An 11,950-nucleotide genomic window follows, 5' to 3' on the forward strand; every position below is an offset into this window, starting at 1 on the left:
TTCTGTTGGATTTGGTGCCACTTGGTGGTCACAAGCAGATGAGCAGGAAGGACCTGTCAGCCAATTCATATATTATATTGCCTCTTGGTTCCTCTTTTATCTGTATTTATACCATTCTCTTGTAAATATGCTTTTAATAGATATGATGAAATCGGGATATATCTGGAGACGTTAAACATCCTCATTTACAAGCTGACATACAGAAGTGATACAAACTACTGTAATAATAAAAACATTTCAACAAAATGTAGTCCCTTTAAATGGCTTTTATTGATTACTTATTATAGCAAACCCAATAAGACAAACACACACATACGGCTACATCTGAAGTACTCAACAAGCATAACATACATTGGGTTTTCAAACACAGCACAAGAAGAAGTAAAGAGAAACTTAAAGCTTAAAATATACACAATGTTGTCTTGGTCGGTCACTTAAAAAAATGTGGGTCTCTTCCTTTAAAAATGTTTCAATAACAATATAAAAAATGGTGGCAAAGTGAAGAACAAAAACAGAATGTATGGGTGTGGATGGTAAATCCCAGGCATCCAGAGGCCTCCCTCTTATATCGCCTTCACAGCGTCGTCGATCTCAGAGATTTGATCCTTCAGCTGGCTCCACTGCTCTGGGTTTAGTGAGATACCTGGGCACGGAACAGAGGAAAGTTAGACAGAGGAAAGTAAACTGATCTAGGTTCAGTTACTGAATCCAAAAAAGTAGCATCACTGGGCTTGATGTCAAACATGACATCTGGGTACCACTGTGTCTCGGTACAGAGGTAGAAAAATACATAGAAATTGTGATAACCCTTAACATTTGTTATCCTTTTAAAATGTTTGTAAAGGGCTTATGGAGTTGATAAATCATTCATAAACGGTTTCAACTCATTATTTGAAGCCGAAACGACGATAAAATTATTTCAACCAATGATTCATCATTCCAAATCCATATGTGTGTTTGTTTGACGGTGGGCTCAGGGGCCAGGGTCCTGCTGTGACAGATCTTACCTTTCCTGCCCGGCTTCATCTCTCCCTCCTGGTCCATCCAGTACTCACGGATGTCAATCAGACACTTCCCTTTGAATTCACGAACACTCACATACCTCATCTTCCCAATCTGAAATAAAAAAGATGCACGTGAAGACACAATCATATCGCAGACCTTCCAACTTTGAATTTTTTTTATGAGTACCACATCAGCGGCCCCCACCAGCCCCCATGCGTGCAACACCGACACTGCTATAATCATAGGCAAATGCACTCTTTTTTTATTGACCTAATAATGATATTGGCAGAAGACTGTCTCAGCAGCAACGGTAGCCTACAAGGTGACCGTATTACCGCCACATCGGCAGTCAGGAGTCACGACCTCAGTCAAATTCCACGTGACCCTATGAGACACCGTTGAGCTCGGATGCCTCTGATGGTCATTAGTAGCCTACCAAACGTGCTAACGGCCAGTTGCTAATGGCCGGTACTCAGCACTGCATTGTCCCTCTAATCACTCTGGCATCAATGCAAATGCGACCGAAAATCATATCAAACTCTTCATGAGAGCCCTGGCTTTCAAAGTTGGAGCGGAATAGGATCACCTGTTGCGCAGGGAGAGCCAGCTCCTCATAGCTGGTTGATGCACGGAATAAAATGTTCCTGTTGCGCAACATATCTATAGGCTATGCTATGCAATTGAGTGAGAAAGAGTTTTGCTGGCCTCTATTAAAAAGAGGGCGCCATCAGCTTTCGATAGGCTAGGACAATATTTACTTCTCAACTTTCCATATACTAAGCACATTGCGTTGCTTTACTACCGGAGTAGCCTACCTGGCTGAGAAAAGCATCCTCCATTTGTTATTCAAGTGCATAAGGGTGACACGTCTTCCCCCCCCCTGCCCCTGTTCCAAGAAGTGCATGACAACGGTCCATTCTAAATCAAAACTAACTTCACAGATATTATTTAGTATATGTAAAGACAAGATTCAATTGAGAATTGTCTGAATGTTGATAATATTATCACTTGCGATTGATGCACAGCGCGCAAATTTTTGGGCCGACTAAAAACAAAATCATAGTCTCATTCATCACGTAGCCTAGCCCATAGGACTAGATGTTTTGTATCACAACTGAAGTAACTCCAAACGTATCCTATAGGCCTAGGACCCCTGGAACATGGTTGGAGAGCCCATAGCCGACAGAGCCTAGCGAAACACGTGTTCTTATAAGCCCCGTCATTGTGCAATCCCGTTTGAAAACAGAGTTCTGACAGGCCACTATTTAATAAAAGCATATCCCAGCTTTCTCGTGCTGCTTTACTTATTGCTAAATTCTTACAAATTTAGCACATTAATCTTCTTTACAAACAGTGCAGCCTATTAGGCATATTAAAAAAAAGTTGCTGCATGTAACCTACATTTCGCTATGCTAGGAGACAGAACGGGTCTCCGTCCTGAGCGGTATGGCGGCTGCGTGGTCCCATGGTGTTTATACTTGCGTACTATTGTTTGTACAGATGAAAGTGGTACCTTCAGGCGTTTGGAAATTGCTCCCAAGGATGAACCAGACTTGTGGAGGTCTACCATCTTTTTTCTGAGGTCTTGGCTGATTTCTTGTGATTTCCCCATGATGTCAAGCAAAGAGGCACTGAGTTTGAAGGTAGGCCTTGAAATAAATCCACAGGTACACCCCCAATCGAGATTTTTCCAAGCTGTTTAAAGGCACAGTCAACTTAGTGTATGTAAACTTCTGACCCACTGAAATTGTGATACAGGGAATTATAAGTGAAATAATCTGTCTGTAAACAATTGTTGGAAAAATGACTTGTGTCATGCACAAAGTAGATGTCCTAACCGACTTGCCAAAACTATAGTTTGTTAACAAGAAATTTGTGGAGTGGTTGGAAAAACGAGCTTTAATGACTCCAACCTAAGTGTATGTAAAGTTCCGACTTCAACTGTAACTTTCTGTGAAGGACGGTATTAGCAGAACAGCTCTCTCTGCCATGTCTGTTTCCAGACATAGCGGACTGAACTACTGCAACACAGCACATTTCCTTGCTCGCCAATGCGCCTGCGCCTACTACCGTTGCGGAGATTACAGCATGTGCAGGCGAGTAAGTGTTCTCGCTTAGTTGACTAAACGCTGTAGCTACCTACCTTTGTTGTAATGACGCCTTAGCTAAGGAGCGAAAGACTAAATAATAGTGGTTGTGCGCTTCACTAGCACATAAAATGTAGGAAAATGTATTTGACAAACAGTTCGTTCTCCATTTTGCCTACCCTTTTCTCCTCACTGGTATCAACGGACAAAGTGGAGAGCTGCCATCCAGCTCGAGGGAGGAAAATAGTGTTAACGCGAAATGACACAACGACAAGGTTCCAGTTTAACAAAGTTTACTATACCGTAAGAACACACTACAAGGTAGCCATCGCACACCAGGCTAGGTCCATCAACAGAAAGCCTTCCCGCGCAGGCGCACTCTTGACAGAGTGATAGCCCCGTAATAACAGAAATATAGGGATACTTAAAACATGAACTTAACAAATAGTACTGCGACTACGGGGCGGAGAGCTAGAGATTTCTCTCCTTGCCCGTCCTCCAATTGTCTCAGCTCCAACTTCAGACAGTCGAGTCAAAAACCACAACGTGCAAACTAGAAGCCTATTTTTTTGGCGCATTTTAGGGTCGTTTTTCATACCAGCATGCGTTGACCTCAAATCTCATCCATGGTATGCAAAACGTCTGATATCGACATGCAACTAATGTTGCATCTTTTGTACTGGGGATGGACGGACACGGTGTTCTTCTGCACTGGAGTCTGGTCGAGCAGCAACACAGAGCTCTGATCTCCTTACCTGGAACTTGTTGTCATCCTTGTCCTTGTTGCCGCTTCCCTTGGAGGTTCCACCAGGTTTGGAACTCTCCCCTCCTTTCGGTTTCTTAGCTGCTGGTTTCTCTGGCGCTGCTTGCTTTCTCTTCTTGGTCTACAACAGGGGTTCATTTCCATAACATTTAACAATTGACTTTCTCTTCTGAGAGTACAAAAGGAAACCTCTGATTGTAATACGAACTGGATCAGGTTAGCGCTTGTCGTCATGAATCTTGTTCAGGAAGCAGCTCTGCAGTGGTCACTAGCTGGCAAGGCCACAAAGTCACAAAATCTGAGTTTAAACTTTACCCTAACCATAACCTTAAAGTATGACCAAAAGGCACATTTTTGTTTTCATTCATTTGTATAATATCGCCCCCCTTTCTTTTTATTTTGCAGATGGCCCATCTACAGGATATCGCTCAGTTCTGCCTCAAGGACATGACTCATCTCAATAAACGTCAACCTGCTTTGGGCTCCCGAGTGGCGCAGCGGGCTAAGGCACTGCATCTCAGTGTGAGAGGCATCATTACAGATACCCTAGTTCGAATCTAGGCTATATCACAACAGGCCGTGATTGGGAGTCGCACAATTGGCCTAGCGTCGTCCGTGTTTGGCTGGCATTGTAAATAAGAATTTGTTCTTAACTGACTTGCCTAGTTAAATAAAAAAAATCGAATATAAGCAACTATATAAAAACACGGCTTTGAATCTACATACCCCAAACTTTCAAACGGTAGGGTGACTTAGAAATGTCCTTGTTCTTGAAAGAAAAGCACATTTTTTGCTATTAAAATGACATCAAATTGATCAGAAATAAAGTGTAGACATTGTTAATGTTGTAAATTACTATGTAGCTGGAAACAGCTGATTTTTTATGGAATATCTACATAGGTGTACAGAGGCCCATTGTCAGCAACCATCACTTCTGTGTTCCAGTGGCACATTGTGTTAGCTAATCCAAGTTTATGATTTTTAAAGGCTAATTGATCATTAGAAAACCATTTTGCAATTATGTTAGCACAGCTGAAAACTGTAGTGCTGATTAAAGAAGCAATAAAACTGTCCTTCTTCAGACTAGTTGAGTATCTGGAGCATCAGCATTTGTGGGTTCGATTACAGGCTCAAAATGGCCAGAAACAATTGCCACGAAACTGAAGATCTCGTACAATGCTGTGTACTACTCCCTTCACAAAACAGCACAAACTGGCCTAACCAGAATAGAAAGAGGATTACAAGAGGCCACGATGCACAACTGAGCAAGAGGACAAGTACATTAGAGTGTCTAGTTTGAGAAACAGTCCTCAACTAACAGCTTCATTAAATAGTACCCGCAAAACCCCAGTCTCAACGTCAACAGTGAAGAGGCGACTCCGGGATGCTGGCCTTTTAGGCAGAGATGCAAAGAAAAAGCCATATCTCAGACTGGCCAATAAAAATAAAAGATTAAGATGGGCAAAAGAACACAGACACTGGACAGAAGGCCAGCATCCCGGAGTCGCCTCTTCACTGTTGGACGTTAAGACTGGTGTTTTGCGGGTACTATTTAATGAAGCTGTTAGTTGAGGACTGTTTCTCAAACTAGACACTCTAATGTACTTGTCCTCTTGCTCAGTTGTGTCCCGGGGCCTCCCACTCCTCTTTCTATTCTGGTTAGAGCCAGATTGCGCTGTTCTGTGAAGGGAGTTGTACGAGATCTTCAGTTTCTTGGCAATTTCTCGCATGGAATAGCCTTCATTTCTCAGAACAAGAATAGAATGACGAGTTTTAGAAGAAAGTTATTTTTTTCTGGCTATTTTGAGCCTGTAATCGAACCCACAAATGCTGATACTCCAGATACTCAACTAGTCTAAAGGACAGTTTTATTGCTTCTTTAATGAGAACGGTTTTCAGCTGTGCTAACATAATTGCAAAAGGGTTTTCTAATGATCAATTAGCCTTTTAAAATTATAAACTTGGATTAGCTAACACAATGTGCCATTGGAACACGGGAGTGATGGTTGCTGATAATGGGCCTCTGTAAGCCTATGTAGATATTCCATTAAAAAACAGCCATTTCCAGCTACAATAGTAATTTACAACATTAACAATGTCTACACTGTATTTCTTATCAATTTCATGCTATTTTAATATACTTTTTTTTTTGCTTTTCTTTCAAAAACAAGGACATTTCTAAGTGACCCCAAGCTTTTGAACGGTAGTGTATATCTGAGCATTTTGAAATATTTTTGTCCTTCTCAGTTCTTTTGACGGAAACACAATGTCTTTGCGTTGTGGCTTTGGATACAACACAGGAGCAGGGGGTGTCTGCTTACCTTGGTCTCAGCCTCACTGTCTGAGTCACTGGCACTGGCACTGCCAGAAGTAGATGACAGAACTTCCTTTGACTTGGGCATCCTGGAAAAAGATGCAATGACAGAATAAATACCATCCTTTCGTAAGACTTCAATGCACAATGTTATCAAAATAAATGTACATTCCGAAGAGCATGATTTTGTTCTATTGCAGTGTAACCTCTGATAAATCTGCTTTATTATGTCTGTTTGTTACTGTGTGCAATGCATTATACAATAGTTAGCAGATGAATGATAATCAGTGACCTAGTCTATAATGCACTCGTAGAAAAAAGGTGCTAAGTAGAACCATACAGGGTTCTTCGGTTTGTCCCCATAGGGGAACCCTTTTTAGTGCTGGGTAGAACCCTATCTAGAACCTATCCATCTAGAACCCTCTATGTACGGTTCCTCAAAGAGCCGCCTGTATATGGTTCCACCTAGAACAATAACCATTTTGTCATCTAAAAAGGTTCTTCCTAGATCCCTCTATGAACGGTTCCACCAGCTTTACTAGCCTTTAAAATGTTATTATTTAGGACAAAATGTTACAATTATCATCAGGCCTTTCTTTGAGGACCTGGTCAAAGATTTGTAGAACTAAACCAAGATAAACCACAGCCTGTCGTTTCAAATGGGAACAAATGAGCCATAGTGGGCAGAACAAGCAAGGAGGTTGGCAGAGGCACGCACGAGCAAGCGAAATCCTATTGGCGCATTCTAGCATGCATTTGCATATTTCCGTTGGGGAACCCCTACTCTGTAAAGTGCATGTGTGCATTAACTCAATTTGCCTTTTTACTCCTTCTAAAACAACCCAACTTTGGCAAAGGATAAAGTCTACAAAACATTGTCCACTCTGTTCGTAACAGATTGTAGTTTTGGGAACAGAAAACTGTATTGAGATCAAATGCTTAATCGATGAGTAAATTAACAGAATGTCGGCCAAAATCCATCTCGTTCCATCACTGCCGGCCCCTGCCTTCCTCTTGCTACCATATTTGGTAGCGAGTGGAAACGCCAACCGGGTGCTTCACATTTATACATCCAGTGAAATATCTGTTTCATTGTTCTCTGTGGCCTAGTTATACTCTAACACAGTGGTGTTAGGAATCTCCTGGTTTACAGGCCACATCAGGCCTTCAAGTCACATTATGCTGGTTTGCAAAGTGATGTGTAATTCTTATTGGAATCCAGCCAGAGTTAGCATATCCAGTAAGTGGAATTGTTAATCAATTGCAACCTGCATTCAGAATGACTGCCAGGGTATGGAAGACTGAATACTGAGACTACCTCAATCATCTAAACTGGAACAACCATCTAAGTAACGGGTGCAATAAATCCAACAGATTGGATCAGTTTAGAAAACTGTGTATGTTATTTATCTTTGTGTAGCATAAAATGTATTAACCAATCAATGTACATGCAAAAACATATTTTACAGTAAAACAAACAATTCTGAAAATCTCCCTACATGCTGGGAAACATGATAGATGGTTCTATGTAGAACCCTTGCCTTCCAAAAAACATCCAAGAACCCTTTCTTCCAAAAACGGTTCTTAGGATGTTAAATGTTTCAGATAGAACACTTTGCCTAACAAAGGATCATTGTCTTCCAAAAGGGGTTCTGATCAAAATGGTTATTGGTAGAACCCTATCCCTCCGCAAAGAACCCTTTACTACAGGTAGATAGATAATGTAAAACAACTGATGTCGATATATACAGAAATCTATAACATTTCCACTGGACATTTTCCTACCTAAAAAAATTACTACACGGTTCCCTCACGCTGACCTAGATGTAGTCCACGTGACCACCGAATATGTACGTTCTAGTAATTTTTATGTTTATTATTTCAATTTGCAATCTAGGACTGATTCGCTCGAATTATTGCACAGCTCGTCGAGCTACTGTAGAAAATAGCACGCGCATACTCTGGATAGGTAGGCCTGAATTAACCAATAATCCAACAATGTATCACGATCAATCGAGTTTGTAAAGTTCTTGCAGCACGGCTACAATGTTGCATTTAGGTTTGCACCTTTGTTTGCTCCAGGTATAAAATCTACATAGTAACAACAATACAGTACTTACGTGCAATATTTCACTGTATTGAGCTCGAGTGTCGTGTACGCGGATACTGCTGAAGGCGCGAGATAAAGGCCTGCAAATCAATAATTTCTTGTCTTGTCAAAACCTGCGCGGTTTACCAAATCTTCCTTTCAAATGAACTGGACGAAGTAAAATCAGCACGAGGCTTTCTTCCTGTTCATGTGATCTAGAAATCAGTGGCGCAAGTTTGCTGCAGCTTCGATGCATCCGGAGGTAAACGGTATTTGTGGGAAATGGTGTTCTCTGATTGTGCTCCTGCTTACAGTTAAAGGCGCTGCACGGTCAATTCTGTTTTTATTTTACCTTTATTTAACTAGGCAAGTCAGTTAAGAACAGATTCTTACTTACAATGACGGCCTAGGAACAGTGGGTTAACTGCCTTGTTCAGGGGCAGACTTTTACCTTGTCAGCTCAGGGATTCGATCTAGAAACCTTTCGGTTACTAGCCCAGCTGTAACCACTAGGCTAGCTGCCGCCCGGTGTGTCTGCATTGGCCGTGCAGCATTTACGGCGATATGGCCTCTGCATAAATCAGGGCATTCATGCTTCTTGCGATTCGCCGATCAGCGCAGAGCTGTCGTAAAGGAAGTTGACAAGGAAGTGAGTTTGTGTTTATACATTCGTAGCCCTCCGCATTGTTACAACATTTGAGACTGTATGGAGCTAAATTTGGCCTCCGCGCGCCTTAGGCTACATGTACAGTCTTTATGGCGTTACATAAAAAGTATGTCAACAGAAAGTCTCTGCACTGTCTGAAAGGATACATTTGGTAACAGTTAAAAAAAATAAATGCATGCATTTTGGTAATCACTATGAAAGTAATAGGGCCTGAATTATTCTATCAATGACCTTGTAATATAGTTGTAGTAGCAGCACATCATATATCATTATTTGGTGGGTGCTTATATTTGTCAAATTTCACACATGTGTATAATATGTGTATAATATAATGTGTATAATATAATAATTCACATGTGTGATTTTTTTTTGTTGCATATTCCAACTCGCTCCTAAGACACATTCAGAGAGTGAGGTCACAACCAGGGTCAGCCATTATCAATGGCGACCCTGGAGCAATTAGGGTTAAGTGCCTTGCTCAAGGGCACATCAACCGATTTTTCACCTTATCAGCTCTGGGGTTTGAACTAGCGACCTTTCGGTTAGTGACCCAAAGTTCTAACGGCTAGGCTACCTGCCATGTTCTGTGAAGTACAGTATATAATATGATACAGTATGCTGTGTGATAGCCTTATATTCACTAAAAACAAATTTCCTTTGCATCAGTTCATTATCAAACTAAAGGTAAAAAATGATAGCATTTAAAAAAATAATTCATAAACAGAATCATGTTTGCTCCACGTCTAATGTGAAAACATCCTCTAAAATCTTCCTTGACACACTGTTTAGGATGTGTCATAAAGTACACGTAGTTGACCGTAAGGAAAGATAAGATGATTCTGCTAAGTGCCTTGGAACAATGGTTTATTGGGCCTCTGGGTTCAACCAAGGGTCATATTCTTTAGGCACCAAACGGAAACAAAACAGACTGAAACAGGGAGGGACTACCTGAACTTGTCCAATAAGAAAGTCTTGTTTTCCTTTTCTATTGCAAAACGTTTTGCTACAGTGTGCATCAATGAATATGACACAGGAGTCAGCTGACAACAGGTGCACTCATTGCAGACACTGTAGAACTGTACAGTACTTCCCCACATCTGATAGGCACGCCCACAATACAGGACAAGCCATAACATGTTAGTCACTGCTATTACTGTTGTGACCAGGGATATGAGAACACTCATGATAGGAGGGAAATTATGTCCACATCAGTTCTGAATCTGGTGCCAGTGCAGGCCTTTGAAACATATGTAGTATTGTTTGAAAACCCATAAACATTTGCAGTGAGTGCCCTGGCCTGAAATAAACCAAAATAATGACATATTTGGAGAACTAGCCTAGGGTCAAATGTGCTCTGTAATGTTCATTAAAGACACACATTCCTTGGTATGTATTAGAAACAACCTGCCAATCAATATTGCACAATCTAGCCTTATCAATCGTTGTTTGTCATTTTATCAATTGAGGTATGTTCCAATCACAGTTGAACTGTTTTATAAGACATGGATAGATGCTCCTGTCCTGTGTTGTTATTCCGTCTATCAATGAGTACATTGAGCAAGACAATTCATTTGGACAACTGTTTTACGTAAGTGTGCAAGCATTCTCCCAGTGATATCAATCAAATAACATGTTGTGTCCTAACCCAGCATGCTATTGATTGCAGGTGTGGTGTTCCTAACATACACAGCATCACTTTTGACAGATTATTTTTGACAGATTATATGCACTGTCGCTTGCTGCAGTGGAAAGTGTACTGTGCCAATCAACTTTCAAGTGGAGACCAAGAGAATATCCCTAATTTACATTTTCCAATATTCCATTTAATTTGGTAACTGTCTAGTATTTTATGAATCAATATTTCAGATATTTATGAGTATCTTTTTGTTCCACAAAATAATATAAAATAGTGTAACTATATATAGTCCTTAATTCATCTTTACTTGGGTAATTGGGCACCCATAGTCAGTGAGGGCCAAAGGAATATCCAGAATTAGTTTATGGATAGTGTAATGTATGATTTTTTTCTAGGCCCACCCCACAAACTTCCAAGTGAATTAGCCTACAATGATAATCAGCTGCCTACTTGATTGCAAAGTCATCTTTGAGGAAACACAGCGCACAAAATTGTAATAACAATGTAACAACAGGACTGAGCATAACCGTAAAACAGCAGCTGATTAGGAGGCGAGACTTGCACAAGGGATCCACAATTTACGTCACCAAGGCTATATAACGAAGTTAACTTCTGACCTTAGCAGAAACTTCACTGCTGACTGATAAGCCTTACAGAGCTGCATAAATTCAGATACTCAATCTACTCTGTACCACAAGCACAACATAACTCTGGAAGAGGTCAACAAAGAAACAGAACGCAAGCCCAATCAATATGACCGGAAAAGGTAATTCATATTTCTGCCATTTCATTTTGTACTTACGATTTTACCACAAATGAGACATTATCCTATGTTAAACTGACCGACTAAACTATGACTTTCTCTTCTCTCCAGATCTAACTGCCGTTCTGGACTGTGCGCATCAGCTGCGTAAAGTTGGAGACGGCCTCGCTAGTGACGTCCTGGACTGGAGATTCAAATTGTTGGAAATATTGACAACACATTACAAGAATATAATCAAAGTGAAGTGAGGAACTTCAACCCACTCACTGAAGATCACGGAAACAAGAAGACGGAATACTACCTCAGTGCCCGAGGGCAACGGTTTTGTTAACCATGCTGTGGGCGGGATGGAGGGTTCCAGTTCGCCCTCGGTGATTCAAAGGGTGCATTTGCGGCCACCTGAGGTGAAGTCAAGAGGATACTCTGCCTGGACCTGGCCCACAATCAATGCCAAGGTGGCTGGTGCACCCCACGAAGTCATGGAGAGAGTGAACAGTGAACCTGTGACATTGTAATGGCAAAACCAGTGGACCACCATGTGTCGTTTGACATTTGGCCAGTGGTGGAAAAAGTACCCAATTTTCATACTTGAGTAAAAGTAAAGATACCTTAAAAGAAAACGACTC

General features: G+C 41.1%; 1 protein-coding gene across 1 annotated transcript; it reads right to left on the reverse strand.

Moving 5' to 3' along the window:
• Window positions 1–251: 251 nt before the first annotated feature.
• LOC120025893 (activated RNA polymerase II transcriptional coactivator p15-like) lies at window positions 252–8,418 on the reverse strand. The gene is made up of 5 exons (XM_038970608.1): window positions 8,290–8,418; window positions 6,177–6,258; window positions 3,848–3,976; window positions 1,008–1,116; window positions 252–643 (listed from the first exon to the last, which is right to left on the reverse strand). The coding sequence occupies exons 2-5, from the start codon at window positions 6,255–6,257 to the stop codon at window positions 564–566; spliced, it is 399 nt and encodes a 132-aa protein (XP_038826536.1). The 5' UTR covers window position 6,258; window positions 8,290–8,418; the 3' UTR covers window positions 252–563.
• Between the last annotated feature and the right edge of the window lie 3,532 nt (window positions 8,419–11,950).

Source organism: Salvelinus namaycush, chromosome 31 (assembly GCF_016432855.1).
Source record: "Salvelinus namaycush isolate Seneca chromosome 31, SaNama_1.0, whole genome shotgun sequence".
Taxonomy (NCBI): domain Eukaryota; kingdom Metazoa; phylum Chordata; class Actinopteri; order Salmoniformes; family Salmonidae; genus Salvelinus; species Salvelinus namaycush.

What these genes read in the sequence shown, in the direction of transcription:
- LOC120025893 (XM_038970608.1), bottom strand. Translation starts at nt 6,257, where the DNA reads ATGCCCAAGTCAAAGGAAGTTCTGTCATCTACTTCTGGCAGTGCCAGT. An exon ending in ACAGTGAGGCTGAGACCAAG is followed by an intron (nt 3,977 to 6,176) that starts GTAAGCAGACAC and finishes CCCCTGTTGTAG; the next exon opens with ACCAAGAAGAGAAAGCAAGC. An exon ending in AGGATGACAACAAGTTCCAG is followed by an intron (nt 1,117 to 3,847) that starts GTAAGGAGATCA and finishes TTTTTATTTCAG; the next exon opens with ATTGGGAAGATGAGGTATGT.